Below are 24063 nucleotides of genomic sequence, written 5' to 3'. Positions count from 1 at the left end.
CCAAAAATGATGCGGCGTGTGTCCTGTTGCTCTGGCGGTGTTGAACGTCGGAGGAAACCGAGTTTTAAAAGCTGCAGCTTCTGTCAGCTGATCAGCGACAAGGAGAGTCTCTCGATCCGCCGCCTGTCCAACCCGACATCTCGCCAAAACGTGTACTAAACGTTCGTACGTTCCACCAGGGGACGCCGTGTCAGTGTCACCCTTTGCCTCGGCGACATGAAACGTGATGCTAACACGCCATCCTGTCATGGGCCGCCAGCTCTGGGACACGCTTCGCCTCGACGCGCGCTCAGGTCGTCCCGGACTGATGGACCTTCACACCGCCGAACTAACGAGCTGCAGGAAAACACCGCCAACCGTCTCTGATTGGCCGGGAGTCCCGTACCCTCACCGCTGTTAGACACTCTGACACAAAACATGTTGTGTTGTGGTGAAGTATCTTAAGAGTCAAAGGTCCCGTTTCATCAAAATGCAGTTAATTCGTGTTTAGTCTAAAAGAGAAACTCGTAAAAAAAAAAGTGGAACAAAAACAAATAAGGAGAGTTTTTACTGCCAAACGGTTACAGAAGAGACCAGGGATGCACCGATCCGACTTTTTCAGTTGTGATGCCGATACCGATGCTGGGGCCTTACGTATCGCTCGATACCAGATACCGATCCGATATCACTGTTGATTTAAGAAGCTACAAATCTCAACAGCAGCGGCGGCTCCCTGTGATCTGAACAGCTGCTGGAGCTCCTCGTGCTCCTTCGTGTTAGGGTTAGGGTTGGGGTTTGTGGTTAGGGTTAGTGGTGGTTCTGGAGGTGCTTGATTATATTTGTGGGATTATATCTGGCAGTGCCACCATCACCCCTGGCAACATTCACTTTACAAACACTGCAAACTGCCGTCGAGCTAGTTGGCGTGCTAAGGGTGAAATACCTCCTTATCGCAGACCCTTTAGTTCGCTCCATGTCGCTCGTGTTTGCAACTCAACTCAATCAGCTCTTGCGGCCGCATGACGTAGCCCCTGTCGCAAAGATTTAAAGGGGAAGGATCGGTCTGACGGATCGGCTGCTTTCACAGATCCCCGGTCCAGGTCAAATGTTGGTATCAGCGCTGATTTCCGATGCTGATATCGGATCAGTGCATCCCTAGAAGAGACGCACATAAACTGTGCAGATTGGCCTGAAAGGTTCACGACATGGGACGTCTGAGAGTTCAGCTCGCTGTGGGACGGGAGCTGCAGCGCCCCCCTCTGGTCCTGTTTGTGTCAGACATCACGTTTCATTAGGAGGGACCGGGGTCCTTTTTTTGTTGTTGTTATTTTTGGTTTGGTACTTAATTCAGTGACCTGTCTCTCTCTCGCTCTGTCTCTCCATCTGCCTGTCTGTCTCTCTGCAGAGGCACCTGTCGGCAGAGGAGTTCCTGTGTGTGTTTGGGATGACGCTCGAGGAGTTCAACTGTCTCTCTCTCTGGAAGAGGAACGACCTGAAGAAGAAGGTCTCGCTCTTCTGACGCCCCCCCCGGGACTACATCCCCCACAATCCCCTGCTCCTCCCGGATCACCACGGACTCCAAAACAGCACGGCATCGTCTTCAGTCAAATCCACCAGAGTTTCAGCGTCTGCGAGGCTCGGCAGGTCGCTCGCTCCCGTCGCCACGGCAACACACACGGCAACGCACACGGCAACGCACACGCTTCCGGAAGCTTCTCCTCTGAGCGACTCACCGAGTGTTTTTGTTTTTGTTTTTTCTTACTGCTCCTGCTCGGGTTCTGCTCCTGTTCGGGTTCTGCTCCTGTTCGGGTTCTGCTCCTGTTCAGGTTCTGCTCCTGTTCGGGTTCTGCTCCTGTTCGGGTTCTGCTCCTGCTCGGGTTCTGCTCCTGTTCAGGTTCTTCTGGTTCTCTGGAGCGGCGCCTCCTCGTTTTTCCTTTGCAGGTTGTTTCATTTGATTCATCATCACAGACGTCTGAAAGCGTTCCGGGGAAAATTAGAGGAAAACTTTTTTTTCTTCCTATCTAATGAATAATCTACTGACGTGCTCAGGTTGACACACACAGTTTAATCCGTAGAGATTTACAGTTACAGATTAACTTCCACCCACTGATGTCACAAGTGACGGTGCGTTCAGGTGCTGGTGGGAAACTTCAACATCTAGGACTTCCAATCCAACAGCGTCACAACCCAGGAGGCAAACTGGAAACCGCTGATTTATCTAATTTCATGAAAAGAAAATTAGTTAATCTGAGATCTGAGAGGTTTAATCTGTTGGAAGTCTGTCTGGATTGAAGCCTGAATCGCCTGAATCACTGAAAACGAAATGCGTCACTCCAAACACACGTGGCGTTAAAAGACTTCCGTACAGCCCGTCGTCTCCGCTGACTGATCCACAGCGACGGGACGAGGCCGCCTGGAGGTCAAAAAGCAGCATTCCTATTGGCTTAGCCAGCGATGATGTCATAGTGAAAGCACTTAGTGGTGAAGGAGGAGGAGACATTTTCATCTCGGTCACATCTCTGACGCTGTGACGCCTCAGAAAGTTTCAAAAAGCAGTTTCAGCCGTTAGCGGAGCGGCGCTTGTCGCACTGTTTGGGTGTTAGCGTCCACCGCTAGCCTGTTGTTAGCCTAGCCATGCTAACGCCCTGCTAACAGGATCTGCACGGAGGAAAGATCGGACAGTGTTTTAGATCTTTGTCCTGAAAAACAGCAGAACACAGCAACAGGAAAGAAATCAGCTCGCAAAGCGCTAACACCACATGTAGGCTAATGTTACACTGATTTTACTGACGCTATCGACGCTAACTTGGCTAACACCATGTGGCTAACAAGCTGGTTTGACTTTTTTAAAATAATTTTATTTGACGGAAACATTTTTTCTTTTTGGAGTTGATTGTTAGCTAGCCGTCTAACGCACTAGCATTGTGTTAGCTTTGTGTTAGCATAGTGTTAGCATTGCGTTAGCATGGGTTTGATGTGGATTATGAGGTTGAGATTTTGCAGTACGTGTGGCGTAAAGCAGAACTGAAGGTTAAATCTCTCAAAACAATGTGAACAAAGTTTTGCAGCTCAGACAGAATGTGTGGATTAAAATGAATTCCACATTTAATCTGTAGGCTTAACCAGTCTGGATTATTTGGGGCCAGGTAAACGTATTGGTTTTCTTTACATTTAACCATTTTTACACCAAAAATCTCCTTTTTTTTTAAATAGTAAATTCAAATATTTAGTGTTTCATGGTTGTAAACTCCTGAAGCAGCATGTGAGCTTCAGATCAGACACAGGAACACTCAGCTTTTCCAGATTTATTTTATTTTATTTTATTTTATTTTGTGATGAAACTGTCTCCTCCTTGTTTTTTGTTTTTTCTTAGTCCAGCACCGGCCACTGCCACCACACACACACACACAAACACACACACACACATATACAGGCTATATATACAAACATATATAGACTGAGTCTCCATGATGATGGTGATGTGACCCTGTCCTGTCCGAGTCTGGATCTGCACCTGAACACAACACGTGAATATTTAACCTCTAACACACCTGGAAGGGAGGAGCTGACAGGTGACAGGTGAGCGAGCCGCCATTTAAAGGTGCAACACGCAGGATTTTGGAACGTGACACTATGGATTTGAGCGCAGCGGCACCGCTCCTGAACTACATTTCCCATCAGCCCCGTTGCTTCCCGTCCTCCCTCTCCTCCCTGAAGAGGATCGACATGTCGGAAGTGATTTGCCAGAAGCTTCCAGAGGCTCTGACAGCTCGGGGAGAACAGCGCCCTCTGCCTGTTTTGTGCCGTAAAGCAACACAGCAGATTTCCTCACGCATCACAGAGTACCTTTAAAAATGACTGGAAAAAAAAAATCCCTAATGATTTAATTTACACTCTGAGGGGTTGATTTATCAGACGTGAGCCGACACGAGAGCGACGGATGCGCAGTTTTTGCATCGTCCCAGTTTCGCCGTTTGGTGAGCGAGAAACCCTGCTCTCACGACAAAATCAAAGACTCGAGAAAATCAGACTTTCAAATAAAAAATGCTCGAGTCGAGTCTCACCTGACCGCACCAGAACCTTTTCAGTAACTTCATGAACAACAACAGCACAGCTCAGCAGGATTCATTTGGCTCACATCTAATTAATATCAATATTTTTGAGATGAGGCTGTGAATTAGCGTCCAGTATTTTTTTAAAAATAACTTTATAAGCTGCAGATGATTTGAACTTTAACCTCTGATGACTGAACTCTGATGAAATGATGATTTGCCATGAACCCGATTCCAGCGCCGGTTTCTGTTTCTGTGCTTGTAAACGAACGCCGCCACACTCGCTGCTCGTGGGATGTGGTCGAGTCTCTGTCCACACACACACACACACACAGGCGATGTCAGATCTGTGTGAGCTGCAGCCGTGAATCACTTTCAGAATGCCTGAAAACAAAACAAAAAGAGTGACCTGGAAAAAAATCAAGGATAGGCGCTGTTTCGTCTTGTTGGCGTCCCGATGATAAATCAACCCTCTGTGCTGTGCAGCTGCTGAATGAAGATTTTCAGATTTTTTATTTTTTATGCAGCTGTTGGCCTCGTCGTGTATTTTTCAAGCTCAAGTGGATTTGGGAGGAAAAAATTTTTGAACAGAACAGGAAGTTGTTAAAGGCACAATATGTGATTTGAGTCCGGCGCCCCCTGCTGGAAGACTGCAACCCACACCTGGACACTCAGACTGAACCGACCCCGGCGTCCTCGTGTCTCTCAGTGAACATCGTTTGTAGTAAAAGTTGGAAGACGCCATGAAACGCTGGACTTTCCTCTTTGATTTTGGTGTAAAAACAGGATGCCGGGGCAGTGTGTGTGTGTGTGTGTGTGTGTGTGTGTGTGTGTGTTTTGTTTTTAATGGAATGGGCTGAAGGGGGCGCTGTTCAAAAAACTGCAAAGGATTTACTGGTTGACCCTCCTGTTCTACCTTAAAGCTCCTGTCTGTGTGAGGGCAGGTTGTCAAAGTGGGGTCCGGGGGCCCGCTGGGGGTCCCACAGGGGCTTCCAGGGGCCCCTCAGTTTAATTTCACTTTAATTTAATTCACTGGAAACTGTTAGAGTGCAGAAACTGTGTGAGGGTTCATTTCTTCTTTACTCTTTCTGGTTTAATTTCATGACAATTTGAGTTGAAATATGACTTTTGAAACCTGAGACCAATTTTTTTTTTTTTTTTTTTAAACTTTCCTTTGAAAAACATGCAGGGAAAAAAATTAGTTGGAACTTTAGGAAAATTGTCAAGGAAAAAAAAGAATTGCAATAAAATCACCAGAAAATTAAAAAAAAAAAAAAAAAAAAGTTGAAAGTTTGCAAGAAAATTTTTGAAAAATGACACGAAAACTATATTTATAATGATGAACGTGATGTTTCGGCAGGTCGGATCTGTGGTGCTGGATCAATTTTTTTGTGTGTTTAAATGCTTGTTGATTTTAATATTGATCACAAACCCAAATATCAAAAATATGTAGGAGTCAATAATCAGTTGAGGCGTCTGAGGCCGTCACCGCTGCACCGTGCGCCGCCTCGCCTCGCTGCCACGCCGCCGCCTCGCCACGCGCTCTCCGTGTCTGTGGACGTGAAAAAAATAATTTAAAAAAATACACTAAAAAAAAAAAAAAAAAAGAGAAGAAAAACACAAAACAAAACCTGGAAAAAAAAAATCCGGCGTTTGAAGCTGGAAGCGAGTGAGAACGCATTGGTCACTTTATTTTGAAAAGATTTATTTTTCATTTTTATTTTCTCTCTCTATGATTTCTGTAAGCCGTTTGCACACTGAGAGGATTTCAACGCTTGGTTCTGATTGGCTGTGTGCAGTTACAAACAGGAAGTGGGTGTGGCTTGCTGTGACTAACACCACGATGACACAAAGATTGTTCAGTGTTGATTTTTTCTTTCTTTTCTTTCTTTCTTTTCTTTCTTTCTTTTCTTTTGTACATGAAGTGTTTTTTCTGTTTTAAATTGTTTCTACCTGCAACTGGTCGTCATGGAAACACGTCGCTCTCACCGCCTCTGGGAAAAAAAGCACACACACACACACACTTTACTATTCAGTTTAACCTTTATTGACACACACACACACACACACACACACACACACACACCCGTGCAGGCGGGGCGTGTTGGGAGCGCGTTGGCGACCAGAGCCAACACACACACACACACACACACACACACACTCATATTATTATGATTATTATGATCAGTGTTGTTGCTGTTGTTGTTGTTGTTGTTGTTGTTGTTGTTTTCATATCTGAATGCAGGTGATGTAACAGATGAATGGTGATGTGGATGATTAACCATGAGTTACAAAATAAAAGCATTTTTATTTGCACTGAGCAGCAGATGTGTGTGTGGTGTTTAACCCCCCCACCCCCCCTAGTGGTATGTTGGAGTACTGCAGGAGCTGCATGAGATTTTTTAAATGTTAATTTTAAAAAAAATATCAGTCATGCATAATTAATTAAAAAAAAAAAAAAAAATTCAGTGTATTAGAGCAAATGTAACAAAATTATGGAGCCAAGGGTCATTTTCAGGGAGAAAGAACTCTGAGATTAAAATCATAAATTTACAAAAAAATTTATGACAAAAAAAATTCTGAGATCATGAAGTCACAAATTTATGAGGAACAAACTCAGATAAATAGTTTTTCTATTTTTTTTTTTTTAATCTCTTTAATCTCAGAGAATATCCGAGGTTTTGGATTCAGAGTATTCCTCCTCTGGCAGTGGTGCGCATGAAAATAATATGAACATGAGTAATTTAGTCTTACTGTTTTTTGGCCCAGGGTTTTATAAGTGACGATGTAATTTATATTAAAATTAAAATCATTTTCAGCGTTGGAGCCTCAGCTTGAGTCCCACCTGGGGCCCAGGTGGTGACAGGTAGGGGACCCCACAGCTGCACAGACATGACAGAGGAAACGCTGCACCTTAAAGGCCCCGCGGCGTGAAAAACGCAGTTTTGGTTGTTTTGTGGTGACAGGGAAGCTCTCAGGGCCACAGAAACACTGTCCCATGCTTTAAACCTGTGATAAACAGAGAAATGCACACAGCCCGTTTAAGACGAGCAGACAGCACTTCCTCCTTTCTGTGATGTCACACATACGCCGGCTCCGCCCACTTAAACTAGCTAGTCCAAATTTGCTTGGACTAAAATCTCAGCGTAGGTTTCAGTTACTTGCTTGTGATTGGCCCGACCATATGCCACTCAGAAAACTGTCAGCCAATCAGTGGAGAGGGGCTGATTCTCTCTTCTGATTGGCTAAACGAGCCATGCTGCCAGAGCTCCAGGAGAAAGGCGAGAGAGAGGAGCTGTGAGACTGTATTTATCAGACCACAGGTTCAAAACCACAAATACATCCTGCAGGGAGATCAGCAGGTAAAATAAAAGCCTGGAAAGGTGGACAGCACGGGGCCTTTAATGTGAAAAGCTTCAGTCGTGTGTTCCTCAGTGACAGCGTCCACGTGTTCAGGACGAGGAGGAGCATGACCCCCATCTGTGCACTGAGGGACGTAACCACACCTCCAACATGGCCGCCAGAGGGGGCGGAGTCACCTCACCTGAGAGCAGACAGAGGGCACGTTGGAGAAAGGAGGCGACGAGTCGGAGTCAGAAGCTCTGTCCCAGTTCAGGGTCGGCATCCTTGGAAGTCCGGGTCCTCCCCGTCAACCAAACGGGACGGTCTAGCCTTCGTATTTCCTGGTCGCGTAACTGCCGTTCCCATGACAACAAACTCCGGAGACAGAAATATAACGTTTCTTTCTGTCAGACAAGACAAAACAGGAACTGAATTTTGGGGTTTTGGTTTAACATGTATGGTGGTGGATGTTCAAATGAGTAAAAACCGAATATTTTATAATGTGAAATCTGAATACTTAGGGTGCTTTCAGACCTGTCCCGTTTTGAGCAGTTGTTCCGAAACAGGGAGCGTTTCCCCCTAAAGATCGGTTCGTTTGGACATATGTGAACACAGCAATCGCGCTCGGATGCGGGACAAAACAAGCGGGCCGAGATCGCCTAGAAGAGGTGGTCTCGGCTCGATTCCATTCGAGCCCTGGAGCAGTTCGTCTGCAGTGAGAACAGAATCGACACAGCAACCGACACAACTCACTCAGAACTGTGGTTCAACCAGCGTCAGAGCCCATCTTCGTCGGCGATTCCTTGTCGCGGCACGTCTTCTTCTCAGTAGATGCAGTAGCCTATATTTTCCCTGCGCAGTCTTGATTCCCGGTAGAACGGGATGTTTTCCTCCGTTACAGAACACCGGTACATTCAGTAGCGGTTTTAGGCATGGGCGAAGCGGGCATTTTTTTCATGTCATGTGGGGGGTGGCACAAGAGCAAAAAAAAAGAAAAAAAAAAAAAATCATCAGCGCCGCTCACCTGTCAGATCCGGCAGACCTGACCAGGTGGGCGCGGTACCGGGTGGTGCCGCGGCCGGCCCGCCTGATGCCGACCGGAGCCGTGGCCAGTGGCTTTTTATTCAAACAAGATTTTGTCCATATAAAAAGTAGGTAGGAGTAGTAACACGAAAGGGCGCAAGGCAGTAATTTGGCCTAGGGCGGCAACATGGGCAGAACCGCCACTGGGTACATTAACCACAGAAACACAGAGAAACAAACCAGCCACCTGAAGATGCTCCATGGTTTTTGTTTTTTCCGGGGTAAGATCGGAAGAGGAAACTTCTTCTTTCGGGGTAATTTCTGACCAATGAGAGAACAGTTGGTTCGCGCATGGCATTTGTTTACAGCTTTGACCCGCTACAGACGGTCGCCCTGTGAACACAAACGCCCCAAACGAAAAACGAAACAACTGTATCGATTTAGCCCCTGAATCGGAACAAAGCAAACGGGCCACAGGTCTGAAAGCACCCTTACATACAGTATGTCGAATCTCCACTAGATGCTGCTGTCGCCATTTCAGTTAACGTTTCTCCAACTGAGCAGCAGCACGCAAAGCATTTTGGGATACAGGAGCCCGAGAAGGCTAGTCGCGGTGCATCCTCCGAATCGGCTACCAACGGCTGAAAAGGAGGACGACTTTGAAGGATCCTTGGACTTTGGATGAGTTGGGACAGGCCTTCGCGCAGTGTTGTGACGTAACTGGCCTTCAAATGCCGACTTCGAAGGATGCAGAGCCTGAACTGGGACACAGCTAAAGAGTCATTATTCAGAATATCCTCAATATTCTGGTTGTGCACGAGTCACGTAAACACACCGAACCCGATCAAGGTCATATTCTGAATCAGACCCCTGGCACGTCCCTGTTCCAACCAGAACACTGTGCCATGTTGAAACCTTTATTTATTCTCGGAAGACAGTTGAGGTTTCCCTCTTTTACAATGCCACCGAGATTACACTTTAAAATACATCAACAACAAATAGGATATACCTCATACATTATAATGACAGGAAATACACATAATAAACAGAAGAAAGGGAAATACACATAATACACGTTAATAAATAAAGTTATAAAACTGGCTTATGTAAAATTAGAAATGCGCCTGGACTTCAACTAAAACAGTTACAATTAGAAACACAGTGGCTGGTGATAATAGAGTTAAATTCTGCATAAGTGGGTAGACTTTCCAGTTTTAAAAAGCTTTGGAGAGCATTCCAGGATTTTGGGCCATCATAAGAAAAGGCAGTCATCCCCAGCTCTGAGCTAGCCCGGGGGACTCTAAGGGTGTTTTCACACATACAGTGTTTAGGTCGACCTAACTGTCTAGGTCGGCCTAATTGGTGCGGTGCGAGTAGTGTGAACACAACTAGCCGCACCCGAGGTCGACCTAAACAGCTGTACCGAGAGCGGCTGGAAGGGGTGGTCTCGGAGCGGCGCACCAAGCCCTTTAGTGCGGTGCGGCGCATCAAACTAGTGGTGTGAACGTGCAGCGAACCCGGGTCGGCCCAAGCCCGGTGTACTCCACAAGTTTGGGCTACAAACGGCCATTAAACGCCCACCCGAATAACTGCCAGGGCGATTATTTGCATTATATTGAGGTAACCCAAAATAAGGCGATTCACCTCATTTTTGCAGAAGTAAACGATTAGCCGCACAATAACTGTGCGGCACCTCCGTTTTCTGTCAAAATAAGAGCTAGCTAACATTAGAAAAAGGGTCTACCGTAATCTTAAATCGACCGATTAACTGTTTGTATGTGCAGATATGTTTACCTTATGCCTTACAGTACTTTCTGCCTATGTTGCCGCCCAGGGCAAAATTACTGGCTTGCGCCCTTTCATGTTACTACTCCAACCCCCCCGCCCCCGCTGCACCGGGGCACCATCAGTCGGCATCAGGCGAGCCGGCCGCTCAACTGTCAGATCCGGCAGACCTGACCGGGTGGGCGTGGTGCCGGCCGGCCGGCCCGCCTGGTGCCGACTGATGGTGCCCCAGTGCCGCAGCATGTGCGGGTCAATACGGTAGTCTAGAAAACTGGCGATTTTGTTTTTTCTCGTGCGCCCCCAAGTAGATTGCGACCCGGGCGGTTGCCCACACTGCCCATAGCAAAAACCGTCCCTGACGTTAGGCAGATCAGACAGCGTTGTTGTTGAGTCTCCATCATTCACGTGTGTTTTGTTTACATCTTGAGGCTTCATTTCAACCTTCTTTTTCAGGTGGGATGGTGCTACACATGTCATTTTTGTCTGGTTGCCATGGATACATGACGCTCCATTCTGTAGAGCGGTGGACTTGGTATGGCGATAAAAAGCATATGTGAAACCGAGCCGCTCCAGTTGAAAATTGATACAATGTATATTGGGTCGACCTAAATATGTGTGAAAACACCCTAAGAAACATTAAGTCACTGGAGCGGGTCAGGTGAGGCCCTGTTTTCCATTCCAGTAAGGATGTGATGTAGAGAGGTTGCTCACCAATTAAGGCTTTAAAAATAAACTGAAGCCAATGTTTGTCGCGCCTTTCGTTAAGCGACGGCCAACCGACTGCATCATAAAGAATACAATGGTGAGTATCATATGTAAACACCTTAATCTGAAAATGCCCCGAACCGGAATATTCAGTTACGTCTACGCATGCTCGATTCACAAGGAATCCTGGGGCGTCTTTGTTGCTATGGTTACTGCGAACGGGGGGGAACAACATGGCGAACAGCAGCCAGAGCCAGGAGCCTGCAGGCTGCCTCCAGCTGGTCATGGAGGATATCAGCTTCTTCTTCTTCTTCTGTATTTCCGGCAGACCAGACACCTATAAGCGTACTGCTGCCCTCCGCAGAAATATGCACACACACAAACACACACACACACACACACACACACACACACTTCCTCTGTAAGCCAGACCAAAACAAAACAACAGAGGAATTAGAGAAATGTCAGAAACATTGTCCTGTAAAAGTCTCATGGAACAAAAGTTTCTCTCTTCCTCTTTCTCTCTTTCTCTCCCTCACTCGCTCACTCTCTTCACACACACACACACACACACACACACACACACACACACACACACACAGCAGTGAGTTAGGCCCTCCTCTGTCTCCGCCCATGTGTTTATGGCTCTGAGAGCAGAGTCACAGAGTCACAGCAGCAGAGAGGACGAAGCTCACGTCAGACGCTCTCTCCTCTCCTCTCTTCTTCTCTTCTCTTCTCTTATTCTGTCTCTTTTCGTCTCTTTTCCTCCGTCTCCGTCTCTCTCCGTCTGTCTTGGTCGTGGTTGTGTTTCTGGGAGCGGTGTCAGAGGTTCAGGAGTGATGGACTGAAGCCCTGCAGCTGCTGAGGGAGCAGACATGGACAAACAGAAAGGTACTGTGTCTCCGCCGGAGCAGTGTCTCAGATTATCACAGATTATCACAGATTATCACAAACAAAACTGCAGGAGTGTCACAGGAATGCTGCGCTGACACACACAACAATGCAGAACATTTCTATGAAACATGACAGGAACATTACAGGGAGCCCACACACACACACACACACACACACACACACACACACACACACACTGAGGAGACAAACTGTTAGTCCCCATGAGAATAATAATCTATTAATCCCACAGCGGCACTTTTCTGACTTTCAGTTTTTTATTCTTCATCTTCATTATTGTGCAGCCGAGAAAAAGACTGGATTTCTGAGATTAAAGTGGCAAATAAGTGAGAAAAAAACTCAGATTTATGAGGAAAAAATCTTGTTCACTGTTATAGTCTGTTACAAGATTTTTTCCTCATAAATCATAAATACAGAATTTTGTATCTTTTTTTCTCATAAATGTGTGAGTTTTTTCTCGTAAACTCACCTCTCTAATCTCTTTAATCTCAGAAACTCAGAGTTTTTTTCTTGGATTATACAGCGCTTGTGATTGGCCGCTGTATAATTAGTGATGACATCACTGTTTGAGCATGAGGCTTCTCTGATGGGCGTTGCTGCGGTGTCATCATGTAATCTGATGTAATCTCAAATTATCACATCCTTCAGTCCATTAACAAAGATTATGTGTGACATTTTGATCCTCGGTTCTAACGGAGAACCGGAGGCTGCCGGTCCCTCTCAGGTGGATTACTGATTATTGATTATTGATCATTTGATCTGCTGTTGATTGATTTTGTGTTGATGATGCTAGCTCGTTAGCAAGCTAGCCACAGCGTCTGCTAACTCTCTCTGTCTTCTGACCTACACATTAGCTAACGTAGCAGGTAGATGCTAGTGTTAGCATCAGTGTGGGCGGGGCTTCCAGGTGAACATAAACAAACCTGTCGCAGTTCAGAAAACCTCATATCTTCTAACGACAGACAGAAGGAGGGTGAACACTTTCCTCCAGTGCTAGCTAGCTAACATGTTCATGTTAACAGTACCATGGTTAGCCTGCTGGCTAGTTAGCGAGCTAACATGTTCATGTTAACAGTGGCATGGTTAGCCTGCTGGCTAGTTAGCGAGCTAACATGTTCATGTTAACAGTAGCATGGTTAGCCTGCTGGCTAGTTAGCGAGCTAACATGTTCATGTTAACAGTAGCATGGTTAGCCTGCTGGCTAGTTAGCGAGCTAACATGTTCATGTTAACAGTAGCATGGTTAGCCTGCTGGCTAGTTAGCGAGCTAACTGTGTGCTCAGGTGAGCTGAGACTCTGAAGACGAGTCAGTTTACTGAGTCAGAGGAGCTCATCTACCTGATCACACTGCACACACACACACACACACACACACACACACACACACACACACACACACACACACACACACACACACACACACTTCATTAAAATGAGCAGGCAGAGGTGGACGGGCTGGACGGGAGCAGATTTGGGACAAAACGCCTCAGCCTCTGTTAAAACATCAGCTGTCATCATTTCCCAGCATGCATCTGGACAGCGGTTCATTCTGCCCTCCGTCTTTATCGCCCAGATGTTTGTTCATCGGAAACACTCCTCCTCGCTCTCCTCCTTCATCCTTCCTTCCTCCTCCTTCTCTCCACCAGCCGCCCCAGGGAGCCGCTAATAGACTGTTTACATTGTGTGTGTGTATGTGTGTGTGTGTGTGTGTGTGTGTGTGTGTGTCTCACTCCAGCCTGACTTCTCTTTTTTCCCTCGTTCTGTTCCTTAATAACACTTTAGTGAACTTATTCCCTTGAACTGACTAATGAAGGTTCTGATAAATCACATCAGAGTCAATATCAATAATCAGGAAAATAAAGTTACACCTAAATATGGTTTAAGTTCATTTTATGATCTAGATCATACATATAAAAGGATAAATATATTTATTTTAATACTAGTTTATCACCTGACTCTGGATACAGCTCAGTTAGCAATGTAATGTTTGTTGGTTTATTTGTTTACTTATTTACTTACTTATTCACTTACTTATTTACTTACTTACTTACTTACTTACTTATTTACTTACTTACTTACTTACTTATTTACTTACTTACTTACTTACTTATTTACTTACCTACTTATTTACTTACTTACCTACTTACTTACTTACTTACTTACTTACCTACTTACCTACTTACTTATTTACTTACCTACTTACTTACTTACTTACTTACTTACCTACTTACTTACTTACTTATTTACTTACCTACTTACTTACTTACTTACTTACTTATTTACTTACCTACTTACTTACTTACCTACTTACTTACTTACTTACCTACTTACTTACTTACTTATTTACTTACTTACTTACTTATTTACTTACCTACTTACTTACTTACTTATTTACTTACTTACTTACTTATTTACTTACCTACTTACTTACTTACCTACTTACTTACTTACTTACCTACTTACTTACTTACTTACCTACTTACTTACTTACTTATTTACTTACCTACTTACTTACTTACCTACTTACTTACTTACTTACCTACTTACTTACTTACCTACTTACTTACTTACTTACCTACTTACTTACTTACTTATTTACTTACTTACTTACTTATTCACTTACCTACTTACCTACTTACTTACTTACTTACCTACTTACTTACTTACTTACCTACTTACTTACTTACTTACTTATTTACTTACCTACTTACTTACTTACTTACTTACTTACTTACTTACCTACTTACTTACTTACCTACTTACTTACTTACTTACTTACTTACTTACTTACTTATTTATATCATAATCTTGCCAGGAACATGTTGTATAAGCAAAACATGAAAGTCAGTATTCATTCATTCATTCATTCATTCATTCTTTCATGTCTTTCATGTCAGGTTTTAAAGCGCTGTACATTAAAGTAGTTAATATAAATATGATAAAGTGCTTTATTAAAGCTGATAACACAGCAGAGGCAGATGTAGCGTGCAGTGTGTGTAACATCACATAATAAAACAGTGTGTGTAACATCACATAATAAAACAGTGTGTGTAACGTCAGATAATAAAACTGTGTGTAACGTCAGATAATAAAACAGTGTGTAACATCACATAATAAAACAGTGTGTGTAACATCACATAATAAAAGTGTGTGTGTAACGTCACATAATAAAAGTGTGTGTGTAACGTCACATAATAAAAGTGTGTGGCTGATGTGAGGGGAGGGAAAGTCGCTCGCTGCTCTGCAATGTAAATGTTTTCCTGCTCGCCTATATTTACCAGCCAGAGAGGATGAAAGGGAAAGCAACTGCAGCACAGTGGTCTGCTCGCTCCCCACCCTGCACACACACACATACACACACACACACACGGTTGAGGAGGTAAGGAAGAATCTCATCCCTCCGCTAATTTGAGGGTTCGGTTTTTGTAGTAAAGTGGCTGCAATCGCTAGCGTGGCCAACACACACACACACACACACACACACACACACCCGTGGTATCTTCTTTTTGACGTCACACAGTTATTTGATAGGCTCTTTTCTTTGCCTCTGTTTCTTTCTTTCTGTTTCCTTATTTCTCTGTTTGCTTCACTGTGTTCAGTAATGCTCTCTCTCTCTCTCTCTCTCTCTCTCTCTCTCTCTCTCTCCTTGTCACAGCTTTTGCAAAGGGGGCAAACAGCCTTGCAACACAACAAATGTCATTTATCCTGATGGAATAATTCTGTCAAATGGTTTCTGTTCATATCTGGTTTTGTAAAAAAAAAAAAAAAAATCTCAGTAAAGTTTCCTTAATCAGATCATGAGACCCTAGTTTTTTGGGGGGGTTTTTTGTTTTTTTTTTTTGTCTTTTGTCTTCTTTTTTTTTTTGTTTTTTTTGGAAGTTTTCAGGTAATTTTCACTAGTTCGTTCTTACTTTTGTGCTTTTCTTGCTTTTTAAGTTAATTTAATGTCATTTTCCTGTAACCTTTTACTATTTTCTTGCAAATTTTCATTTCTTTTTAAATGACTCATTCTGTTTGTTTGTTTGTTTGTTTGTTTTCACATCAAGCCAGTTTGCTTGTAATAAATCTGCTGTCGATCCAGGTTTGAAAGGGTTAATGTCGGTTTGCGTCCGTGGGCCTCGTCAGTGTTTATCACTCTGACAAACACCGAGCTGACATACACAACTTGAAAAGACGTCGTTCAGCAGTGACATGAATTTGGCTCAAACTGAAGCCTGTTTTACAGAGAGAGAGAGAGAAATATCAGTGAAATGAACTGATTGTCCTCTTGGACCCCCTGTGGGGCCCCGGGGCCGCTCTGAGCCGGCGTCAGGACTCATGACCGCCGGTCGTTGTTGTTGTTGTTATTGTTGGCATTGTTAGAGTGGTTGTTGTGGTTGTTGCTGTTGTTGTGTCTGGTGTTTTTGTTGCTGTTGTTGTTGTGTCTGGTGTTTTTGTTGTACTTGTTGTGTCTGGTGTTTTTGTTGCTGTTGTTGTTGTGTCTGGTGTTTTTGTTGTACTTGTTGTGTCTGGTGTTTTTGTTGTAGTTGTTGTTGTGTCTGGTGTTTTTGTTCTACTTGTTGTTGTGTCTGGTGTTTTTGTTGTTGTTGTTGTGTCTGGTGTTTTTGTTGTTGTTGTTGTGTCTGGTGTTTTTGTTGTAGTTGTTGTGTCTGGTGTTTTTGTTGTTGTTGTTGTGTCTGGTGTTTTTGTTGTAGTTGTTGTTGTGTCTGGTGTTTTTGTTCTACTTGTTGTTGTGTCTGGTGTTTTTGTTGTTGTTGTTGTGTCTGGTGTTTTTGTTGTTGTTGTTGTGTCTGGTGTTTTTGTTGTAGTTGTTGTTGTGTCTGGTGTTTTTGTTCTACTTGTTGTTGTGTCTGGTGTTTTTGTTGTTGTTGTTGTGTCTGGTGTTTTTGTTGTTGTTGTTGTGTCTGGTGTTTTTGTTGTAGTTGTTGTTGTGTCTGGTGTTTTTGTTGTACTTGTTGTGTCTGGTGTTTTTGTTGTACTTGTTGTTGTGTCTGGTGTTTTTGTTGTACTTGTTGTGTCTGGTGTTTTTGTTGTAGTTGTTGTGTCTGGTGTTTTTGTTGTACTTGTTGTGTCTGGTGTTTTTGTTGTACTTGTTGTTGTGTCTGGTGTTTTTGTTGTACTTGTTGTGTCTGGTGTTTTTGTTGTAGTTGTTGTGTCTGGTGTTTTTGTTGTTGTTGTTGTGTCTGGTGTTTTTGTTGTAGTTGTTGTTGTGTCTGGTGTTTTTGTTCTACTTGTTGTTGTGTCTGGTGTTTTTGTTGTTGTTGTTGTGTCTGGTGTTTTTGTTGTAGTTGTTGTCTGGTGTTTTTGTTGTAGTTGTTGTTGTGTCTGGTGTTTTTGTTCTACTTGTTGTTGTGTCTGGTGTTTTTGTTGTAGTTGTTGTGTCTGGTGTTTTTGTTGTAGTTGTTGTGTCTGGTGTTTTTGTTGTAGTTGTTGTGTCTGGTGTTTTTGTTCTACTTGTTGTTGTGTCTGGTGTGTTTGTTGCTGTTGTTGTTGTGTCTGGTGTTTTTGTTGTACTTGTTGTGTCTGGTGTTTTTGTTGTACTTGTTGTTGTGTCTGGTGTTTTTGTTGTACTTGTTGTGTCTGGTGTTTTTGTTGTAGTTGTTGTGTCTGGTGTTTTTGTTGTTGTTGTTGTGTCTGGTGTTTTTGTTGTAGTTGTTGTTGTGTCTGGTGTTTTTGTTCTACTTGTTGTTGTGTCTGGTGTTTTTGTTGTTGTTGTTGTGTCTGGTGTTTTTGTTGTAGTTGTTGTCTGGTGTTTTTGTTGTAGTTGTTGTTGTGTCTGGTGTTTTTGTTCTACTTGTTGTTGTGTCTGGTGTTTTTGTTGTACTTGTTGTGTCTGGTGTTTTTGTTGTAGTTGTTGTGTCTGGTGTTTTTGTTGTACTTGTTGTTGTGTCTGGTGTTTTTGTTGTAGTTGTTGTGTCTGGTGTTTTTGTTGTAGTTGTTGTGTCTGGTGTTTTTGTTGTAGTTGTTGTTGTGTCTGCTGTGGCTGTTGTTTCGGGTGCGGTTGTTGCTGTTGTTGGTCTTGCTGATGGTCCTTGTGGTTGCTGCTGTAGTTGCTGTAGTTGCTACTGTTGCTGCTGTGGTTGTTGTGTTGTTGTTGTTGTTGTTGTTGTGTTGTTGTTGTTGTTGTTGTTGTTGTTGTTGTTGTTGTTGTTGTTGTTGTTGTTGTTGTTGCTGCTGCTGTGCTGGCGCTGTAGTTGTTGCAGCTGATGGTCTTGGTGTTGCTGGTGTGGATGTTGTTATAGTTGTGGTTGTTGTTGTTATGTTGTTGTCATATTGTTGTGGGAGTTGTTTATTGTTCTTGTTGGTGCTGTGGTTGTTACAGTTGTTGTTTATGTGTTTGTATTTTTGTTGTTACTTTCTTACATTGCTGTAGTTGTTTTTGTTGTTCTTCTTCTTCTTATTATTATTATTATCTTTATTATTATTATTATTATTATTATCGTGATGCCGAAGACACAACAGAATGAATTGTTCAAGTGGACAGCGGAACTCATTCACTGTGTGTGTGTGTGTGTGTGTGTGTGTGTGTGTGTGTGTGTGTTCTTCAACATCAAAGGCAGAAACAGGATGTAGTGTTGATGGACAGATAGCCTCTCTCTCATGTAACACATCAACATCTCACACTTGCTAACACACACATATATAAACACACACACACACACACACACACACACACACACACACACACACACACACACACACACACACACACACACACACAATTTTGATTATTTCTCTTATTTCGCTGTTTACCCAGCAGGCCTGGTCCAGTTGCAGTGTTGCTGTGAATCGGTGTGTGTGTGTGTGTGTGTGTGTGTGTGCTGCAGTGTTTTCTGTGGGTGTGTTTGGCATGCTGTGTGTGGAGGAAGCTCTCTGTTTAAAACAGCAGCGGCCTGATCAGCAGAGGCAGGAGGAGACGTTAAAACAGCAGCGTCCAGCTAATAAACCGTCCTCTCCCACTCGGCTGAATCACAATGAGTCTGACTGAATGGACAAATCCAGCACCACTTCATTGTTCTGCTCATTTTTTACATTTTCCCTCCCTTTAATGTAAATGCTGACTGTCTGACAGGCACACAAGACGATTCAAGAAATTTTAAAACCAGCTCTGATGAACCTCACAGGCTCATTTACAGCATTCATATTTACGACATTCACAGTCACTGTAGTAATCGGGTTGTGGGCAGTTATCTGATTTCTTTAATGCCATGTAAACAGAAAGCGGGTTTCCATAATCTGGGATTAAGAGAAAATGGAGTAAGGCAGCTAGATTTCTCCTGGAGAAACCAGATTGTTGCTCCATGTAAATCCTGAAGGGGATTTCTGGGGAGCTTTTTAGGTGTGAGGCAACAGAGTGGAAAAGGAAACTGACACGATAAACACAATAAAGCCAAACAAGGCCCAGCAGAGGGAAAACTCACCGGTCCACACTCATGGAAGAACGCTGGATTATTTCATGATGAGGCGAAAAACACATCTGCTGCATGCTGACGGAGAGTTTGAGGACTCAGAGTAAGAAAACACACACAAACACGTTGCCTGATTTCCCGCCGTAACCGGGTCACTCACAATAATCCGTTTTTTTGTGTGAATGTTTTAATGCGTTCAAGATTTAACCAGGAACTAAACTTTAATCGTTTGGCCCCGCCTCCTGTCAATCAAACCGACAAACCAAAGCATGACTCTTAAACCTGGTGTAGTGTGTAGCATCAAATTAAAAGTACGCCACTTTCTCACTGCATTTTAAATCAGATCTATTACAGAGAACACATGATCAATGACAAACTGTGGAACCTTTCACAATAAAAGCTCAGTCAGCAAAGACGAGAGGAGGAACCTGCTTCTGCTTTGTTGCTTCTACTTTTTGGTCATTTCCCAAATTTCACAATAAAAGCTCAACAGACTCAACAGTCAAAAACATGGAGGAAGGCCAAGTCGCTCAGTTGGAATGAAGCCAATCTCCCCAGATTTGAAAAGGTGAAATTCTGTGTTCAGATGCTCATCACCAACATTTAAACACACGAAAAACACGCTGATCCACTTTTCAAAGGGCTAAAGACACAGGATGTAACTGTACAATTACAATCACATTCACATCTGCCAGATGTTTGTCCAAAGCGGCGTACATGTGAGGTTTTTCTACGCCAACAAGCACAGATCGATTCAGGAGAGAACAACGGCATCATGTGACATAAAGCCGTGGCTCTGGGTCTGGTCCAGAGGACGGAGGAGATTTAAATTGGGAATTTCCCAGTTTGGGATCAATAAAGTATACCTATCCTATCTATCTATCAATCTATCTATCTAAAGGACCGGACAGAAACCAGAGGATCTCTGTGTGGTGGTGATCGTGCGGGAGATGGGCACCATATCGTGTTTGAATGTAAGAATGTGAGCATAGTTCATTTTTAAGAGAAACGTATTTGCCAAAGTGTTTTTTGAACCGGCCATCCATGTTCAAATTAACTTTGTTATAATGATCTGATGAGCCAAAAGTTATTCCTGAAACGAGACGCGTTTGTGAAGAATGTCCTTCCTCTGTTTAGGAGACATCTGCTGTGTTTTAGCCGCGTGACGTCGTTTCATTACAGTCATGGACTTGAGTAAATAATGTGAATAAATAAATAAATACATAAATGATTTCAGGCAGGGAACTGGCTGTCAATAAGGTCACCATGGAGATGGTGTTTTTTTTGTTTTTTGTTTTTTTGGTGCGATGTTTCTCATTGACTGTTGGGAAATGGCGGTGACGGCGCAGAGTCGGGATCTGTTTGTGTTTACTGCTTCTAACAAAAGAGCAGATTTTAAAATTTGATCAAAAAAATGAGAATCTGATACAGAGAGAGAGAGAGGGAGAGAGAGAGAGAGAGAGAGAGAGGGAGAGAGAGAGAGAGAGAGAGAGAGAGAGGGGAGAGAGAGGGATGCAGGAAATGAGCTGAAACTACCATCCAGCCCTGATCGGCGCGGTACGAGCGGGCAGATCCTCCGGCTCGGAGCTCAGATAAACGCTGGGTGGCCTCCGGCGGCGCGGCAGGAAGTGCGGGCTGGAACAGGAAGTGATGCGAGCGGATCTGCGTCCTCCAGGGAGCGGCACTTAGGAGATCCAGACGGGAACACGGAGAGAGCGAGACGTCCTCACCGCGTGACGCTCTGGGCTCAGATGTGGATCTGAGATCAAGTGAAAGACCTTCAGTGCCAGAAAACCATCAGACATCTCCTCTCACAGCCGCTGTTTTCACACGCTTTTATTTTGTAGGCTTTCAGCAGCCACAGGCCAAACAAACACCGAAACAAAAACAGAAACTAGGTGTGAGGAAACTTTTTAGTTTAACGGAAATAGAAATAAAATGGAGGCTTTAGAAAAACTGAAACTAACTGAAAGGAGCCCCTGAAAGGTCTGGTGAGATTTTTTTTCTTACATTGTCTCTCTTAACTCAAATCAAATTTTATGTTTCGTCTTTATTTTTCTCAAACAGATCCAACAAATAGATCCCCAAATAAAATCTCTCACTAACCAAAACCTCAAAAAACACACACGATGGTTTGAGAAGAAGTTCATCTGGTCCTGCTCCTTCCTGACACCATCAAATTACTCCATATATAAAATTAAACATTTTTAAAAATCTCTCAGCAAATTAGATATATAACATAAATAATGGAGACAACAAAAACAGAAGAAAAAAATAAAAGCATATTCCCTCATTTTTTCCTCCTGTCGAGCGCCTCTATCTTATACTTGTCCATTAAAAATTGTTTGTAGCTGCATTTTAATTTTTTTATGCTATTGCACATTTTTATGGCCTCATGAGGCTGTTCCAAAGGGCTGCCACACAAACAACCATTATTTATTACCTCATACATAACTTGAGTCGTATTAAATTTAACTGAGTCCATAAATTTCAGTGTATGTGACTTTAAAAACAGTCACACTCACTTCATTCTGCTTGTTAAACATTAGCAGCGCCTAGCAGGTTATCAGTGTGTGTCTGTGTGTGTGTGTGTGTGTGTGTGTGTGTGTGTGTGTATCCTGTCACATCACTGACACAAGTGAAGGCCACAGCGATGCGTTCACATACCCGGCGTACTTTCCATGCTGCGTGTGAACGAGAAGCTGATCCCTGAACAGTTAGCAGTTAGCTCGGCCCTGTTAGCCGCCGCGGCCGCTGACCTGAGGCCAGCGCTCACACCGCGACGCCGGCATTTTAAACACACACTCAAAAAAAACACACCAATAAAAATGAAGGTGCTAACTGGAACCAAAGTGGCACTTCAATTTTTTCAGGTTATAATCTGAAATTATAAACTCAGATATTCATCTCAGAATTTTCAGGGTTTTTTCTCATAAATTTATAACTTCAACCTCAGAGAATTCCTGAGTTTTTTCTCACAAATTTGCGACTTTATAATCTCAGAATCTTTTATTTTTTTCTCATAAATTTGTGAGTTTTTCCTTGTAAATTTATCTCTTTGATGCCAGAAATTCTGAGTTCTTTTTTCAGAATATTGCCCCCCCTACAGGGATCGTCAGGCTGGATGTCATGGCTGGTGTGTGTGTGTGTGTGTGTGTGTGTGTGTGTGTGTGTGAGGGGTGGGGAGGGGGGGTTAAACTATGAATGGTGGTAAATTGTGAATTGGACGGTGCTCCGCCTGAACAGAGTGTGTGTTCATCAGAAACACAGCAGCTTTGTCTCTCTATCACTCTCCTCCCTCCCTCCCTCCCTCTCTCTCTCTCTCTCTCTCTCTGTCTCTCTCTCTCTCCCTCTCTCTGTCTGTCTCTCTCTCTCTCTCTCTCTCTCTCAGGTTCTCTGTGTAAACACACTGATAATGAGACTGGTAGACAAAGAGTCTTTGATAGAGTTTCATAGTGTGTGTGTAGGTGTGTGCATAGGCACAAATCCGGGTGGGGGTGGGGGGCAAAAGGTCAAAGTCCCCCCCACTTTTAAGAGACGAACTTTTGCTCAGCGTGCACGGGCGCCGGCGCCGGCCTCGCACTGCACTCAGCACAGTGCACACCGGTGCACCCTCACGCCCCGCGATCACATACACAGTGAAGGTCAGCGCCATGCGTGAGCTCTGTGGAAGCCCCGTAATACTGAAATGAGGCCACATCACACTGGAACATTATAAAATGAACAGGCTTCATTCACAAAATATGAACAGTGACATGAGATATTTGTATCTTCCTTTTCGGTTTGGAAGTGGCCATGATTGAAAAAACAAAAACAAAAAAACAAAAATAAATATTTCTCACATGGAACAAAAGTAAGGAAAAGTAAAAGAAGGGTAATAAATAAATAAAATCAAAATAAATATAAAACAAATTTCTGGAGGTTCCAGAAGTGCCTCATGTTCCTTGAGAAGTTTGAAGGAATCCTTGAAGAGTTTGCATGGGGGCCTCCAGGGGTCCTGGAGATGGTTTCAGGAATTCTTGAGGAGGTTCCAGGATCCTGGAGAGGGCTCAAGGGATGTTTTAAAGACCGATGAGAGATGTTTATCCAGGGATCTTTAAGAGGGTTCCACAGGTTCCCTGAGTCATGGAAGAGGTTCCAGGGGGTCCTTGAAATAATTACAGGGATCTTTGAGGAGTTTGTGGTGATTCTTTGAGGGGATCACACATCCTCAGGTACATGAGGAGGATCCTTCAGGGGATTCCTGAGGTCTTTGAGTGCCAGAGACTCTGTAGTTCTGCTGAAGCAGACCACAGAGCACCTGTCTGCCTGTCTGTCTGCAGTGTTAACCTGCCTGTCTGTCTGTCTGCAGTGTTAACCTGTCTGTCTGTCTGCCTGTCTGCTGTCTGTCTGCAGTGTTAACCTGCCTGTCTGTCTGTCTGCAGTGTTAACCTGTCTGTCTGTCTGCCTGTCTGCTGTCTGTCTGCAGTGTTAACCTGTCTGTCTGTCTGTCTGCAGTGTTGACCTGTCTGTCTGCCTGTCAGTCTGTCTGCAGTGTTAACCTGTCTGTCTGTCTGTCTGTCTCTCTGTCTGTCTCCACAGTGCTGTCCAGGCTGGTCTGGGATCTGCAGTCCTTCCTGTCTGTTCTGGACTCGGAGAACCTGAGTTACATCGCTCAGGCTCAGAAGAAATCCATATCAGAGCTGCTGGGCCAGCTGCAGACACAGGACGCCGCCGGTAACACTGACATCAACACTGACATCAGCACTGACATCAGCACTGACATCAACAGACATCAACACTTACATCAACAGACATCAACACTGACATCAACACAGACATCAACACAGACATCAACAGACATCAACACTGACATCA

General features: G+C 43.8%; 2 protein-coding genes and 1 long non-coding RNA gene across 8 annotated transcripts in view; 2 read left to right on the top strand and 1 right to left on the bottom strand.

The window, feature by feature from the left end:
* Window positions 1-4264, top strand: part of LOC115364872 (dematin-like) — a 45186-nt gene extending 40922 nt beyond the window's left edge. For 3 of the 5 annotated variants that reach the window (XM_030059528.1, XM_030059530.1, XM_030059529.1), the window contains one exon: window positions 1385-4264. In XM_030059528.1, coding sequence (XP_029915388.1) covers window positions 1385-1498 — 114 coding nt within the window. In that variant the 3' untranslated portion in view covers window positions 1499-4264. The remainder of the gene's footprint in view (window positions 1-1384) is intronic. The other 2 variants (XR_003928725.1, XR_003928724.1) reach the window with 2 other exon arrangements.
* Window positions 4265-5942: 1678 nt separating this feature from the next.
* LOC115364906 (uncharacterized) overlaps window positions 5943-24063 on the bottom strand; it is a 20496-nt gene continuing 2375 nt past the window's right edge. Inside the window, exon 2 of the long non-coding RNA XR_003928740.1 lies at window positions 5943-6054. This is a non-coding gene — a long non-coding RNA (uncharacterized LOC115364906). The remainder of the gene's footprint in view (window positions 6055-24063) is intronic.
* LOC115364859 (actin filament-associated protein 1-like 1) overlaps window positions 11675-24063 on the top strand; it is a 39618-nt gene continuing 27229 nt past the window's right edge. For both annotated transcript variants that reach the window (XM_030059506.1, XM_030059505.1), the window contains exons 1-2: window positions 11675-11777; window positions 23788-23922. In XM_030059506.1, the coding sequence (XP_029915366.1) occupies window positions 11762-11777; window positions 23788-23922 (151 nt within the window). In that variant the 5' untranslated portion in view covers window positions 11675-11761. The remainder of the gene's footprint in view (window positions 11778-23787; window positions 23923-24063) is intronic.

Source organism: Myripristis murdjan, chromosome 9 (assembly GCF_902150065.1).
Source record: "Myripristis murdjan chromosome 9, fMyrMur1.1, whole genome shotgun sequence".
NCBI lineage: Eukaryota > Metazoa > Chordata > Actinopteri > Holocentriformes > Holocentridae > Myripristis > Myripristis murdjan.
This window is presented reverse-complemented; position numbering and strand designations above follow the sequence as displayed.